This window comes from Schistocerca nitens, chromosome 7, assembly GCF_023898315.1.
Source record: "Schistocerca nitens isolate TAMUIC-IGC-003100 chromosome 7, iqSchNite1.1, whole genome shotgun sequence".
In the NCBI taxonomy this organism is placed as follows: Eukaryota; Metazoa; Arthropoda; class Insecta; order Orthoptera; family Acrididae; genus Schistocerca; species Schistocerca nitens.
Genome location: NC_064620.1, coordinates 154834900 through 154851863, shown reverse-complemented (window position 1 = coordinate 154851863; position 16964 = coordinate 154834900). Strand labels below are relative to the sequence as shown.

General features: G+C 37.8%; 1 protein-coding gene across 2 annotated transcripts in view; it reads right to left on the bottom strand.

Annotated features, from left to right (window-relative positions):
- The window catches only part of LOC126194827 (ubiquitin carboxyl-terminal hydrolase 20), a 186111-nt gene that overhangs the window by 122677 nt on the left and 46470 nt on the right, over positions 1–16964 (bottom strand). The window contains exons 7-9 of one of the 2 annotated variants that reach the window (XM_049933156.1): positions 14094–14286; positions 10902–11127; positions 10678–10818 (exon numbers count right to left, since the gene is read on the bottom strand). In XM_049933156.1, the coding sequence (XP_049789113.1) occupies positions 10678–10818; positions 10902–11127; positions 14094–14286 (560 nt within the window). The remainder of the gene's footprint in view (positions 1–10677; positions 10819–10901; positions 11128–14093; positions 14287–16964) is intronic. The other variant, XM_049933157.1, reaches the window with a different exon arrangement.

The following is a 16964-nucleotide window of genomic DNA, read 5'->3' as shown; positions in this document are numbered from 1 at the left end:
CTGGAGCGTTGAAACCGAGGTTGCGATGTCCTTTTTTAAGTAAGTCATATCTCAAGCCACGAGATCTCGCCAGCCGATGACAGCAGCTATTCAGAGCAAAGTACACGTGTTATAGTCACCCAGCAGCAAGATCACTGGTTACATAGTGCGAACACACAAGAGGAAAAGTTAACGGTATACATTAATGTACACAGTACCATATATCTACAAGAAAAGCTAAGCTTTCACATATAATATTGGTCTTCAAGATTAACACGCTACAACAGAAGCTAAGCTTTCACATGTAATATTGATCTTTTTTTGCGTGTGTTATACTTTAAGTTACATCACACAAATATGACAGTAAATTTAAAATTATGACATAAATGTCTCGGCTCGAAATTCTTGTAAGTGGCTGGTCCTCAAACTGTTCAGTTTCGAACGCTCTGTGATTTAGAGATCCATCCCACTTTCTCACACACAACATAATTCATCTTGTGTAAAAAGAAATTTACTTTGAAAGTAACACTTTTCTAACCACCGTTCGCAATACTATCCGGAGACTGTTAGAAATAGGTTCGATTTACCAGTTGCCAGAGAGCGCCAGAAAATAGGCATTATTGTGCGTGTGCAACTGCAGCGGTGTAGGAAGCTGGCATGTTCGTGTGTATAAAGCACTAAGAGAGCTTACATTACACCATAAAAGAAGCAGTGCATCGGAGGATATTACAAAGAGCATCAGAATTTCGTAAACCATACTAAAATGCATAATTCGGCTTGAAGTGCAAATTGGCTTTTTCCAGATTCACAATGAAGTAGGTCCCATATGATATTAAGCTTTTCAGTGTGGTTTTTGGGATGTAAATTTTCTTGGAGTGCCAGTACTCTATGATCTCATTTTTGGTTCTTTATTATGGCATAATGCCATACATGGCAGAAGATCATAACGTGTACTTGAAATTGCACTTGAAATTCAGTGAACAGTTGGAACTAGCCAATACTGTAGAATGAAACACTTTGTTTCAAATAAAATGATTGCTTCAGCGGAAAGATTAATAAAGCCAAATTTCTTAAGCAAACTTGCAAAAATAACTTCATCGTTCTGCAAGGCGATTAATGCTTGACTGCTACTAACTTGTAAATAAAATAAAATCAGAAAACTGAAATTAATAATATATTTTTGCCCTCTGTAATTACGTGAATGTATTTTAATTCACTTGATAGCTCCTGGCCACAGAAATCCGTTTTGTTTTCATTTGACGTGGGAGCTGTACACGAAGAGAAGCAGCGAAATCACTTAACGTAAACACGGGTCACGTGGAGACTAACCCCCTCCCCACTACAACTCAAACAACTCTGTGCAAGCGCGAATCTGGCAGCTAGGGCGCACGAGATAAATATTCTCGTTTGCATCTGGCTGCTTGCTGCTAATACCGATACAGCTAACAGCCAAACTTGAAGTAGCGGGAAGCGGGAGAAGGTACTGCTTATACGCGAGTCAAATGCGAATGCGCAACATACCGCTGGCAACTGGTCAAACGAACCTAATGTGAACAGTTGTGACGTCATGCTCATAGCAAGCAGTTTATTGTTACGAAGAATTACAGTCTGCGCCCTATGGCCTTTGATATATTTTTGCTATTTGCAGACGCTTGTGCGTGCTCGATGTTTTGTTGTTGTAAATCGTTTATATTTTATTGCTGCAGTATCATTCTCCAGTAGCAAGATACAATAACATTCTCTGCTAGAGAATCAATTCTGCAGTCAAAATTACAAAAATTTAACTGAAAGCTAAAACAATGAAAAATTCCCGGAATTTCGAAAAATTCCCGGGTTTTTCCTGATTTTCTCCCGGATGAAAAAATTCCCCGATTTTTCCCGGATTTCCCGCTTGTACCGGGTCGTATACACCCTGTAATAGTGGTAGTCCAGTAAGAACCATTTTTATAAATATATTATCATCTGACAGATTTTTAAGTGTATGTATGTGTAGTGTAGAAATTTTTCTATAAAGTTTGTATTAGTCACTGAAAAACGAAATGTACTTCTTAAAATATCGTTTTTTTAACCTCCTGTAAAGTAGCTAAAATGGAGTTACATTCCTCTGATCCTCACACGACGACATGGTCTTCCAATATCATAAGATGAATACTGGGAGAAAATTCCTCAGGGAGAGGAATTATACTGCAGCTCCAAGATCAAAGTACTGGAAAATGGACAGTGGTCTGAAAGTTCTGCTAGGAAAGTCACATTATTATCATACATGCAGGGTCAACAGACACTGGGTTTACCCCTCCAAGTAAACTAATATTTAAAGGCTTCACAGTTGATTCATGAGGATTACCACAGTGAGATGACATACAGTGTATTTCTTAAGAGTTAAACAAGTGGACGAGAGCTCCTTTATTTATCCCATTTTGTGACACGATTGGATTATCTTCGATGTTTAAAAATAAAACTGAACCCTCTGTTCCAGTAAAAAAGAAATTTTGTTTCTCTGTGATTCTTTTGGATTAATGAATATTAATGTATGTAATACGACCATTTTATTCTACACTGATTATGGGCCCGGAAATGCTAAAAAAAAAAAAAAAAAAAAAGTGAGTTGGTACCAATGATCCAATCTAAAACTCACAAACATAGCAAAGACAAGATGTTTGGCTAAAACAACTGAATATTTTTGCATGACACATTTGGAAAACTTAATTGGTGCCGATCTGTGCTTGTGAATTTTGTGGGAAAGAAAACGTTTTCTTTTAACAAAAGTACAGAGATATGTAAAATATAAGAGAGAATGATGAATAGACACAGCATTGAGAAACTAAATGGAGTTAATTATGCATCCTTATTGTATCAAATGAAAATTATTCTGATAAGATTCTAATTTGTGGGCTGTAACTGAACCTGCCAAGACAGAACCTGGTGAAGCTGCATTAATTGTTGCTGAGGAGGCATATATACCACGTCAATGAAAAGCACTAGCAGAAACTGTAGTTTCCACATAGGACAAGCAGCAAATGCATACACAAAATCTGACAACCCAAAAACAGTGTGGGAAGAACCTCAAAAATGATATGCCCCAGAGGATAGCAAACTCTGCACTGTGCAACTAAGACAAAAATTATATTCACCAAAAATGAAGAACTGTGAATCTATGGAAAATTATCTAGGACTGAAACAAAACTGTGGTAGATCTAGTGAAAATTGGTGATGAACCTGAGGATCAAAATTGTAACATTCTTCTTATTTTGGACGGTATTTTATTTTCTAAATTTTACATTTTATTAGGATGCAGCAGCTTGCAGAAGTAATTCACTCCCTTAATCAGCACTGCAGAATGCAACAGCATCAAATGAGATGCTGTTTCCCATGTAGATTTCAGTAACAGATGGACCATATGGTGCAGTAGTGGATCACTGGAATGAGAAGAGGTAGTCAGCGATGAGAAGGTATCGTGCCTCGTGATCCATATATGGGGGAATCGCAAACATTTACACTCGTAACTGAGGATTTTCTTTGTTAAATAATAGTTATCATAGTCCATTCTTTTGACACATCAAATACTTGGAGGAGCCTTTGTGTCATCAGAGTTTTAATAAGACACTAATACTCTGCAGTAAACTAGTTAAATCAATAATGAAACTAATATTATTAAACTACCAATAATGTACAAATAATTATGAAGCATGCAAAAGATTCGGCTGCATGCCAATCTCACCAGTCGGTGACAGAATGTTCTCAGAGCCAGTTCATTTGTGATAGTTTATGAGTGGGTGTAATCCGAGTCTGTTCTCTGTACTAGTCGTCTTACCCATGCTCTCGGCTGTCAGTAACTTTATGTGAAAAATTGTTTCAGTTACTTCACTGTAAACTGTTTTATGATGTTCGCTAATAAATGCATCTTTTTGGTATCATGGAACTTATTTCATGTTGATTATCAGAGGTTGCCTGCTTGCATCTTCTAAAGAATTCAATCTGCTACAAGAACTGATTCGATGGACATAAAAAATGAGAGATTCACAGAAAAGAAGTAGCAAGTAATCCTACATGTCAATTAATAAAGGTAGTGTAGGAAAGGATTAACGTAACTTGCGTGGTCTCGAGTGGGAAGCAGTCATCAGTGGTACCGTATGTTGCCTATACTGCTTTCTACAGACTCAGGCCTAAATTGAAAAACTTTTATGGAGGTATAATTTTGTAGGAAAATTCTGGTAGAAAGTAAATACTTTCTGAGTAAAGGAGACCTTTAAAAATCAGGCAACCTTTCTTTTTTATGCATGCCTGTCAACGACTCAATGCTTCTGGTCTTTGGTGAGTCATCTCCTTTACTCCAGAAGTATTTATAAACTTTTATGGAGGTTTGGTGCAACAATGGCATCTTGCAGAATCTATAATGACTATTTTACGAGGACTTCCGGATGAATGGGAAGCTTTAGTTACAGTTTTGTTTAATTGCGATATTAAGGTAATGAAAATGCCATTTACAGAATAAGATGACATAGGAAAGGAACAAATGAAGAAAGAAACAACATGGAAAGGTACTTCCGTTTGCTGCAGCTGCCGCAAAGTTGATCACGTATTCAGAGATCATCCTGAGAAGGTGAAATTTGAGCGAGAGCGAAGATATGAGGTGCTGTTAGTATGAGTGCTTCCTGTGTCACAGTTACACTGAATAGTGACAGCAGGATAGTGGGTTCCGGGGCAATTCATAACATGGTTCTAAATGAAAATTATTTTTGAGCTGTTGATAAAAATATTTTAGTTGAAATCATAACTTCAGCTGATGGCATAAAAGCAGAAACCATGGGGAAAGGTGCAGTAAGTGCAAAGATAATTAACAATAAAGGTTTGGCTAAAGAATTTTAAGCTTAAAATTCCTCTCTTGTACCCAAGATCAACCACGCAATCTTATCTGTAAGGCAGCTCACCGCAAACGACGGAAAGGTTACTTTCGGTAAAGAAGGTTATAAGATCTATGATGAATCTAGAAAACTGCTCATTAAACAGACAGACAGATCATTTATATTACAAGAAATGAAGGCAAGTGCAGACAACAGGCGATCAATAAACATATTGAGAAACAATGAATTTAACACAAAATCACTAGCCTTGGAAGCAGTTCTCTGTTTGGACTAAGAAAAAGGCAAAATAAACACATGTGATGACTGACTGGTGGGTTAACTGATACAAAGACTGTTTCCAAATACTTCATTATAAAATTCAAAGGAATGAACAACCACTTTAGAATTTGTTCATAGTGATCTCTTGGGAGCTACTGATATTCCAAGTTTGGGAGGCAACAGATATTTAGTGAGTGTCACATATGATGCACAAACATATTTGTGCATTTAAAAAAAAATAAGGATGAAGTATTTGAAGAGTTCAAGAAATGAAAGATTAAAGTGAAAAAACAAACTGGTAAATACTTGAAGAAAATAGACACTAGTAATGGCCTAGAGCTCTGTTCATGCAAACGGTTACAGTTCTGTGAATCTGAATGAATTCAGCTTGAACTAATGACAACATGTACACCGCAGAAAAGTGATATAGCTGAACACCTCAAAACAGTGTGTTAACGGAGTGACTGAGTGAGTGGCTACTTGCTACAGAATTGCTACTATAATGTTGATGAATTTTTATGTACAATGTAAATATGTGAAAAATTTAAATAGGTTATACAATTAAGGCCAAAATAAATGTATGCATGTAGATTAATCTGTGTACTATTACATATATGTGTGTATCTGATAATCAAGGCCGAAAGTAAGAAATGTGTATGTGTAAAATTTATGTGTGTATTTGTGAAATGTTATTCCCATATGTTAAACTTATATTGCTATATACTGGAAACTATACAACAGTTTTCTTTTAAACTTTATTGTAATTATTTGACTTATCCTATATAATTATGTACCCCTGTACAATGTATGATTCACAGGACCAATAAATATATAACACAATACAATACGATTAAGTACTGTTGCTGTTGTTAGGAAGCAATTTTCCGAAGAGTTCTTGGGCTGAGCTGATGCACACTGAGGCATACATAAGAAATCGTGTTACAAGTAGCCACAATGAAAATACAACTTACAAATTGTGGTTAATAAAAAACCTACAGTGATATGATGTAAAGTTATACCTAAAAAGATAAAATGTTCTAAATTATCAGCAAGGACAGAAAAAAGCATTCTTCTCAGACCCTCTTTATATGGCCATGGATATAGGATCTGAATGCCAGAAACTAAACAGGTTGTGATATCTAGGAACTGTATGTTCAAACAATTTTGAATGGTAAATGCTCAAATGAAAATACACATCAGAAAGAATTTGCTAGACTGTACAATGAAGGTGTATTACCATTTCCAAGTATTGAAGATTAAATATGAAGTGAAAGAAGATTCGAGCACTGCAGAGGAATTTTATGATTTATCAGATAAGGAGGAAACTTTGGATAAAACAGAAAAGTGCGGAAACTCCATGACAACTTTAAAGGGTAAGAAAGGATATAACAAAAAGGTTTAAGCAAGTGTCAGTGAACGACACGTCATTCCAACTGAAGAACAAAAAATGAACTTTGTGTGAGAAAGTAACAATGACTTCCTGATGAGGTAGCGGAATGGATAGTTGCAATCAATGCAAAAATTAACTTCTTGAAGAATCATGATGTTTGTAAATTGGTCATCCACCATCTGGTGTAATTCCTGTAAAGAACAGATCGGTATTTAAGAAGAAGAAAACAGGTGAGAAGCAAATTTTTAAAGCTTGTTTAGCTGCAAAAGACTTCAGCCAAGTAGAAGGTGTAGACTATAACAAGATTTATTCTTCTGTTTTAAATTTTGAAACAATTCGTCAATTGATAGAAGACTGCACTGAGAAAAATTGCCCTACTGATCAGTACAGTGCAAAGAGTGCATATCTGCACAGCAAATTAAAGGAAAATGCATAAATCTCCAGCCAGAAGGTTTTATCAAGAAAGGCCAAGAAAGTTTTGTTTAAAAGTTAAACAAGTCAATATATGGACTGAAACAAAGCAGTAGATCCTAGAATTATGATTTACATAAATCACTAGAAAAACTGGGATTAATTCGATATTATGCTCCTTCAAAACCAAGCACACAGGCTTGGTGTCACCCAAGTTAGGAGTGAAGACGGAATTATTAGTATTTCTCAGATGGAGGAAATTAATCACATACTCGACAGACTGCGACTTAAAAATGCTACGGGAGCTGAGAGACTGATGGAAATGTAACCAAATTTCCTTGACGAGAAGGGTGATGATGATCCCATCACCTCTTACAGATAACTTGACCAGACATAGTTTTCTCAGTGATAAAGTTGTCACAATGTGTTCAAAATTTAACACGAATAACTGGAATGCAACGAAAGGGGTACTAAGATATGTGAAGGAAACAGGGCAATACAAACTTACATATTATCCCATTGGACAAATACTTAAGCATTTACTGAGGCTGACGGGGCTACTCGTGTAAATGATCACAAAAGTATTACCAGGCTTTGGACAATACTGGCAAGATTTCTGATGTACTGGAAGAGTATGAAACAAGCTGCTGCTGCACTGAGCACAATAAAAGCAAAATAGGTGTCAATGGCAGCCTGTACTAGAGATATGGTACAGATGAGAGAGTTACTGAAGAGCCTTGACCTGAAAATACTTATTGTAGAGTCAACATCTGTGCCTACCATAACTATAAATAGAAGAAGATGCCAAACAAGATGGGCACCAAGTAATCAGATTGCCACCATATCAGAGTCTTCTGCATATAGTGATCGAGAGTGTCACGATTTCTGCATAGGGGTATGGTGAAAAGCATACAGAAAAATTACAGGCAGACTTTTATCAACAAGAAATTAGTAGGAACTGTACTATGGATCATTTCATAACAAACCTGTCAGACGGTGAAGATTATAGTACCTATTTATTAGCCTGAACTTGGAAGTACTAAATTCATTATCGCCTGGTCTGTATGGCTGTTTAGCATGTAGTTGTATTACATGTTATTAGTAACTATGAATCAGCCTTTGAAACAGTGATTATGCAGTTTTATATTTTATTTGTGTAAAGTCAAATAACGATTGCCAGTAGCTACTGTGTGAGTGTAAATGAAAATAATTTCTCACATGTCACAAAGTTGGTATTTTTGATCTTGTTGTGACTTGACAAACTGAGCAAGTACAAGACTATTTACACGAGTAGTTCACAAGGTTGACTTGAAAACTTACTCATATAACACATGTACCAGTTGGTTATAATTAAAGTGCAGCTACTCACAGATGTCTAGTGTGGGCTGTAATTACCATATGGCAGCAACACATCGTACATATAATAAAGTATATATGCGGAACTGATTTTTGCTGGAAAAAAATTAGTTCCAATTGTGGCAATCACATGCAAATCTGGTGCTGTGAATGTAAGAAAGATGAATAGAAATGTTCTAACACAATTTGTTCGACACAAGCACCGGAGATGTCAAATAGATGATGCATCTGTAAAACAACGTGATCAACAGTTGCTCGCAGCAGTTCTGGTGGAATCAGAGCACTGTGTTCCTGTATACTGGCTTTCAGATCAGGTAAGGATGAACATGTCCCTGCCAAAAGTTGCATGGATCCAGATCAGTTGATGTTGCAGGCCATGCATGTGGAAGTACTTCCGGAGATTTGAAGTACGCATTAAGGAGATCTTTCACTAGGCAAATGACATGAGGTGTTGCCCCCATCTTTCATGAAAACAGTAGTTTCCACACAGTTGCACTATTCCAGAGCAGGAATCGCATGCTGTACAAGGGGGTTTTGATAATATGCAAATGTTGTGATACACCTAATAGGCACTCTGGGTGCATTGTCTTCAAAGAAGAGCAGACTGAGAATAAAGGTGCTTGTGAATCCACACCGTACAGTCACATACAGCAAGTGCAATGGCTCTTTATACACAGCATGCAGTTTGACAATACATAAAATTTGTTAGTTCTGTGTATTCATTGCACCTTGTAGTATTAAATGTGCCTCATGAGTCCACAGAACATTGTCCAGCTGCACCTCGTCAACTTCGATGCATGCCAGAAACCAAAGAGAAAATTCAGAACACTGCTACGCATCATGAGGTTTCAGTTGGTGCACCATCGGGACCTTGTATAGGTAGCAGTGTAATGTAGACTGCAAACTTTACATGCTGTTGACCATGGGACGGACAATTCTTGGCACACTGCACGAGCACTAGCACTAGTGCTATCCAGGGCACTTGCTGCATTGTCAGTTACAGCAACATCAACCTTGTTAATTACTTCCACCAGGATAGGATGCCTACCTCTTCCAGATGCCACACCCAGCTCACTAGCGTTTTCAAATTTCATTACCATCATCATTAAACCGTGTAATGACATCGGGCCGCTCCTCAGACCTTTCAGTCAGTGACACTATTAATGCAGCACTGTAATTACTGCAGTTCACATAAAACAGTTTCACTAACAGCAAACGGTCTCTCTTCAAAATAGCCATACCATTTTTTCACAATATGGCTTGTCAAATGACAGCATGGATGTCACACCATCACGCAAACAGTGTACAGCACCAGATTTGCACCTTCTGGCCAGAACTTGAACTATTTTTTTTTTTCCAATGTAAATAAAATCAGTTTTGCATTAATGCATTAGCATATCTACCAAGTTTTGCCACCGTATGATAATTACATCCCACATTAGACCTCTGTAATAGCTGTGGGTTAATTATACCCCAACCGAGTATATGGTCAACAGACAGCATTATTTCAAAACACATTAATGTCACTGCAGAGCAACATGAGTACATTGTTTATATTTTCACTTAGACATATCTCAGTGTTATTACTTACTAATCAATGGGAGTTTTCTTGCTTATTTCCACATATATTCTTTATGTACCTGGTTTGGTTGGTCCAGGTACACTTTTACCTTTTGCAAAGAGAATTTAATTTGTAATTTTTGTAGAGTCATGTTGCTATTAAAATCCATTCACATTGCTGTCATCTTCGCTTGGGCACAACATTTTCACTAGCACAGTCTAAATCATTGCAGTGTGTGTGTGTGTGTGTGTGTGTGTGTGTGTGTGTGTGTGTGTGTGTGTCGTTGCTGTCTGGTTCGGAAGTGGTGGCAGACAATTCCGCTGTCTATAAAATCAGGAGGGTATTGTTCATTTATGTGGCTACAGTATTGCAGTTGCTTTCTATACAGTTTTACACAGATAACACCGCCACCAATGCTGTTTCATCTCATAAAGAGGAGTTGCATGTAAGGATGAAAACCACATTATTTCTGTAGTTGTACACACATTATTAAAATCAGTAAAACAAAAACAGTTTGAAACCATGAAAATAGCGAGACATTGGCTGGCTAAAATGTGAAATTAAAGTGTAAGTAGAATATTCTTGACCAGGTGCACAGCCTATCCACTGGAATGGGCAAACATATTAACATATTTACTAGACGTGTTCGACTGCTTGCGGCCCAGTCAGCTGCCAGCATAGTGCTGGCAATTACATCCAAGTCATGATGACTCATCATAAATAAAATCGCACATGGTACCACTTGACATTACAGAGTTCAAACAGTTAAACTCAGACACAACCAATGCTGCCCATCCTCCTGTCTTGAATCTCATTAATACAGTCATGCAGCATGCTGTTACTGACAGAAATGACCTCACCTGGTCTCCTGTGTAGACATCAGAACAAGCTGAGAGCCCTCCTTTCTGTGGAGTTAAGGAGCCTTGATGTAACATGTGAATGTGGTCTCTGCTTGGAATCGGCAATGATAGGTCTTGGAAAGTCTCAACACGTGTTGATATCTGTCAGAAACCCAAGTCACACCATTATACACACAGACAAAAACACTAAGTACACAAATGACATACCACCTTCATGTACCAACCCTATCGCATGTAAGGCACTGCACAGAACTCAGCAGCTTTCCGTCAAATACATCAGAAATGATACTCCGGTGCTTAACAGGGTGTTTCTTGCGTGACGCTCCAGGCCCAGGAGCAGAAGACGGCAAACAGGAAGGCCCACGATTGCAAGCTGCTGAAGTAGGTTTGCACAGACGTGACCCACGTTCAGAAGGAGATGGAGATCTGGATCTGTGAATACTGTAGAGCCTTGAATTAAAAAACAAATACTACTTCACAACTACTCTTTGAACAAAGTGCAAGTTTCTTTTCAAAAAATTAATATATGCTCCCTTCAGGCTTCACTTGTGTTATGTCAAAGTACGAGCTTTCCATCACTATCATGTTATGAGATGCACACACTACTCTTAATAAGTTTTGAAACATCATGCTGCCTATTACAATGTAGCAAGGTGGGAGTGATCTACTCAAGTTATTGGTTAGAATAAAGAATAGTATGCTCAAATAACAATTAATTATGTCACTTTCAATATTGTACAGATAATTATTGTATAAATAAATACACATTGATACGGCACAGTTTTATATAAACTGATTTTACCTGCCCACGCTTTCCACTAAACATGCCACGTGGTGCCAGCAGGCAGCACGACTGTGTATGGGTAAGTTGTTTACAGTTCTGTTCAGTTGCAGTTCAACATGCCACGAAAGGATGTGGTACATATAGCGAAAGTAACTGAAAATGGTGGCAAATTGCCAGATTCCTAATGATTTACAGGTAAAGGTAATCACTCTGCACCAAGAAGGTATACTGCTCAATAAATATCAAAGAAATTAAAGATTTCCATCAGTGGAGTTCTTAAGACTGTACACTGGTATCGAGATATAGGCACCTATAATGATCATCATTGTTCAGGAGCATCCAGGAAAATATCAAACACCAGGAAAAGTATTTGGTAGTGACCAATTAACATAATAGATTCAAAACTGCCCAAGAATTGACTGCTGAACTAAACACAACTTGGGATACACCAGTGAGTGAGTCAACAGTGAAACTGCAATTGGCAGCCTCCAGGGTTATCTAGCAGCAAGGAAACCATCATTGTGCCCTCTTAACAAGAAAAAAAAGGATTCAATGGGCTACAGCACATCCGATAGCAATGAATTGGAAAACAGCCTTATTCACTGATGAACCCAAGTTTAAAATATCTGGAAGTAGACACCGACAATTCATATGCCATTTACTCCATGGATGCTTGAACCCTCAGTGCATAATTCCAAGTGTGAAGGATGGAAGAGGTTCTGTGATTGTAAGGGGCTCTTTCGGATGCAATAAAATTGATTTGGATAAAGTAGATGGAAAAATTAACAAAAAGGATTATTATGCTATTCTACAGAAATGAGCCAAGACATCTGGCTTGCGACTGATTGGAAAAAGGATCGTTTTGCAGCAAGATGACAACCTAAAACATACATCCCATTTTGTCAAAACTGTGTGAAGTCTACACAGAGATTCAGAAAATTTAAAAAAATGTGGAATGGCCTCCCCTGTCCCCTAATTGTGACCCAATTGCGTTATTGTGGGACAAGGTGGACAGGATGATTTGAAAATGGGGAATTATGAGTGTGACACACCTGTGGGAGGTCCAGCAGCAAGAAGAGAGACTAATTCCAACTGAAACCTCGTAAACTTGACCTGTCACATGCCGAGAGTATGTTAGGCAGTGATTAAAGCAAAGGCTGACTATTTTGAGGAATCTTAATATTTTATAGCTGCATTTACCTAAGTACGGTTTGAGCTTAATAAACATTTACAAGACAATAAAATGCAATTTTACAATATATTCCCTTTCCATTGTCCATAATCACTTTGTGTTTCCAAGCTATGGTGGGTAGTGTACATACACTGACAAAAAAGAACTTGCATTTCTCATTTTATAAAGGAACTATCTGCTTTGGCATTTTATGACATAACATTTTCGATACACCAAGAGCATCCGGGTGTCATCCAGCTTTGAGCTCACTCAATGCTGCCAAAAACTCATGATGACAGATCAAAACAGGATCCAAGATACTCTGACTCACTCAGTACTACTAGGATTAAATTCAGGTGATCTGGGGAACTAAACATACCTCCATAATAAGATTCTGAAAAAATGTATTCAGAAAGCAACAGTATTGGCAGTGTCAATGAAACAGAATGTACCAGCCAGAATTTTAATCATATAAACAAAGCCATTTTCTTACTACTGAGGACTGGTGCTGGAGATAAAATGTGAGTAACAAGTTTTATACACTCAGAAGCACAAATTGCTATATTATTGTGGGTCTTTTAGTATCAAACAGATAACTGATACATATTATCCAAAATACTTAGGTCCATAAATGCTTTCTCTTAGTGAAATGTCAAATAATCGGCAAGAAATCGAAAATAAAATCCTTTTGAATTACTTCGTTGAAAGATGTTGGATTAGTCTATAATACATTCCTAAATAATCTTCCGAAGATGACACATTATGTACCATTCTGTAGGAGCTTTGAAACAGTCCATAGACCTTGAGAGAAAGTAATTTGATATCACATGAAGACAAGTTTTTGGAACAGTCAGAACTGGCATTTTCTCAAAATCTTGAGTGACCATTACAAAAACTGACATGCCGAATTACTGGTTAAATTGAAGGCAAAGTGGCCCTGTGGACCAGAAGGTGTAAATTTTTATTATAACAACCACAGGAGTTGCTATTAATCAGCATAAATGTATGGGGTAATGGACAGTAATGTAAGTTTGTTTTGAATGATTAAAGATAACAGTCGCATACCAAGTTTTTATTTGGTTTTAATAATGTACCTCACAGGAGGTTATTCTGTCATCAACAAAAGAAACATTAAACAATCAAGCACCGCTATCCGGTGAGTGATGATATTGGTCAGAGGGTAACTAACTTTACTAGAGAATGATTTCTATACACTCAGTGACCAGTCTTACATATTCTGAGATACCTGTTGAAAGCCATACCAAAGAACAACCAGATTACTAGAAAGATTAATTTAACTTTATAAAACAAATACAGATATGAAATAACAAACTTTCTCACAAAAACTTGAAATTTCATTCACCAGGGCACTTACTGGAATTTTTCTGGATGTCTTGTACCAAATACTTATAAATGTGATATAATACATCACAAGCAAAAACTGCTGATAGAAAGTCATACCTGTTTTTGCTTGATGATCTTTCCCCTTCGTCACTTAATGAAGACCTCTCACTCACACCTGAATCACACGTTTCATATTCAGCTTCAGACTGGCTAGAGTTTCCGCCGCCTCCACTTCCTCTACCGCCAGTATGTTCATCATCCTCATCAGAAATGTCTTCAAAGGAATTTCGCCTAATGTGCTGAGTGTCATCTATTTCAAACAAAACAGTAATTAGCACCTGGGAACATTATTCTGCATTTATGACACACAAACACCATTTTAAATGTTGAACAGTAGCTACCAATTTAAGACTGGTTTAATACTGGCACTCATGGATGGGGAAAAAAAATTACAAGATAATACTCTAACAAAGAATTTAAGAATTTAAGAGTTGCTGTTGACTTTTACAATCCTCACAGTAAAAATTTTATGTTGTGAGTACTGCTACAGGAGGAGTTGGTTGCGTGGTTGGGAGTCAAGGGGCTAAACAATAAGGGCATCAGTCCCTAGATTATGGATTACTCCCTTTGAAGTTAGTAAAACAGCTATAAATCTGACTGAAATATGATAATATTCAGTAGTGGTAAAAAAGAGCTACTGAGAACAATATTCATGCAAGAGATGGGAAATAACTGCACAGTTGATAAAATTACACAGTCCAATCACATTAATGTGACCACCGACTATATTTGATGTCAACATGCAATAACCATTCACAGTCAGCACATGGAAACACAAGTGTGGAGGGTATATAAAGTATGTCTGGGGGGACACAAGACAGTGTAGTTGTCATTGTGGTGTGGAAATGGAGTGATTTATTTGATGTTCAAAAAGCATGATCACTGGCTTTTGGACCAAGGACAGAAATGCGCATTTCTGATAATTTTCAGAAGCTACCATTGTCCTTTGCATAATCTACAAGCAACTTGTAGCAAATCAACATCTGTGATTTAGTCACTGTAGCAGATTTTCAAACTAACATACTGTGTTACATCTAGTTTTCCTTAAAAAGGAGTAGCCATATATATTATCTGTATTTATCATAAATTAACTATGTTTTCAAGTTTGCTAACAACTATAATGAACATCAAAACGTTTTAGGAAACTAGCAGTTCTTACCACAGGTTTGTGTGTTGCCTTAACGAAAATCTCATTTTGTGTATTTGCTTCAATTCTTATAGGGAATTAGCAACTTTTTAGCTCATCAAATTAAAAGATAATCAGTAGGCTTAATTTAAATTTATTTGTTCAAAGCCCTGCTACACACTGCACCAACCAAAATGCAGCTCCACTGTGAATGCTGTTCTCTAAAACAGGATGAGTTGGTTGATGTAAGCTGCTGGAAATTGCCCTGACTACTGTCAACGATTGGCAGCTAATGCAAATTGGTGTGCTGGAAGAGCTCCGGAGAGTTGTGTACCTGTGATACCTGTAGCAGAGGTACCTCAAGTACTATCCTCTCCCGTGGATCCTGTCTCCTCTGCAGAAAGTACATGATCTGTCATTACTAATCTACGTGTGCAGGGTGGATGTGGATCATGGAAGACTCAGCGTGTGGTACTGATCCTGCTAACCAACAAGTTTGAGGTGCTGTCTTTCAGTGAAATTGAAACTGAGTCAGTGGGATTCACTTCACCTATTTTCAGGACATCTGTTTTGTCCAGTGCCAGGAGGAGGCAAACATAAAAGGGTAGGGGTCTATTAAACTTCAGCAGTTTAAACATGTGGAGAATGATGGTACCCCTTAGAGAAATGGCAGCAAGGGACAAGAAAGGACACCAGGTGCACTCAGTGTGTATGTCTGGGTGCCTCATTTAACAAGTTGAAGAAGATATTCCAGCAGATATTAAGGGGACACGGTACAACCAACTGCAGATTGTGGCGCAGGTTCGAACAAATGATGCCTGTCATTCTTGGGTCATTCCAGTGACTAGCAGAGAAATTTGAGAAGACCAGCATTGCATGTGAAGTTTCAATGAAGCTTTAAAATTTGCAGCATTGTCCCCAGAACCGATTATAGCCCTTTGGTTCCCAGTCGAGTGGAAGAACTGAACTAGACATTTTGAAGGTTCTGTGCAAGACAGGCTGCGGCTTCCTGGACTTGTGCCATAGATCTGAAATAGGTCAGGTGTGCACTACATACCAGAGGCTGCCACTCAGGTAGCTTACTGTATGTGGCATGCACACAAGGGTTTTCTTAGACTAGGTGACTCTCCATCCAATCAAGATAATGATAGCTGTAGTAGGAAACCCAGGAGTATCAGTGCAAGATCGAAAGAAATGCCTCTCACAGGTAACAGTACTAAAATCCTAATGGTAAACTACCCAAGCATTCATAACAAGGAGTCACAGTTTGAAGCATTTATGAAAAGCAGTGAAGATCACATAATACTATGTACAGAAAGCTGGTTGAAACCTGAAACAGATAGCAGTGAGATTTTTGGAAGAAATTTAAATGTATATCGAAAGGTTAGCTAAATGGGAAATGGAAAACGTGTACTTGTCACAGTAGACAAGAAACTCAAATTCACTAAGGTAGAAATTGGAGTTGCATGTGAGAGTGCATGGGCAAGACTCAGGGGTGGGGATAAAATGATAATGGGATCCTTCTATCGCCCACCACTTATCTCCTGAAGTGACCGACAACTTTAGGGAAAACCTCAGTTCACTTGCATGAGTTCCTCAATCACACTATAATCATACTAACTAACTTTGTGTTCTGCCTTACAGCAGGTCTCTTCATGGGGGAAGCCTCATCAGAGAGGTCCACCGCATGAGCGTCTAGGGAAGTGATTCCAGTGGTGGTTTCCATTTGCCTTCCACTGATGATGATGAAATGATAATGAGGACAACACAACATCTAGTCCCTGAGCGGAGAAAATCTCTGA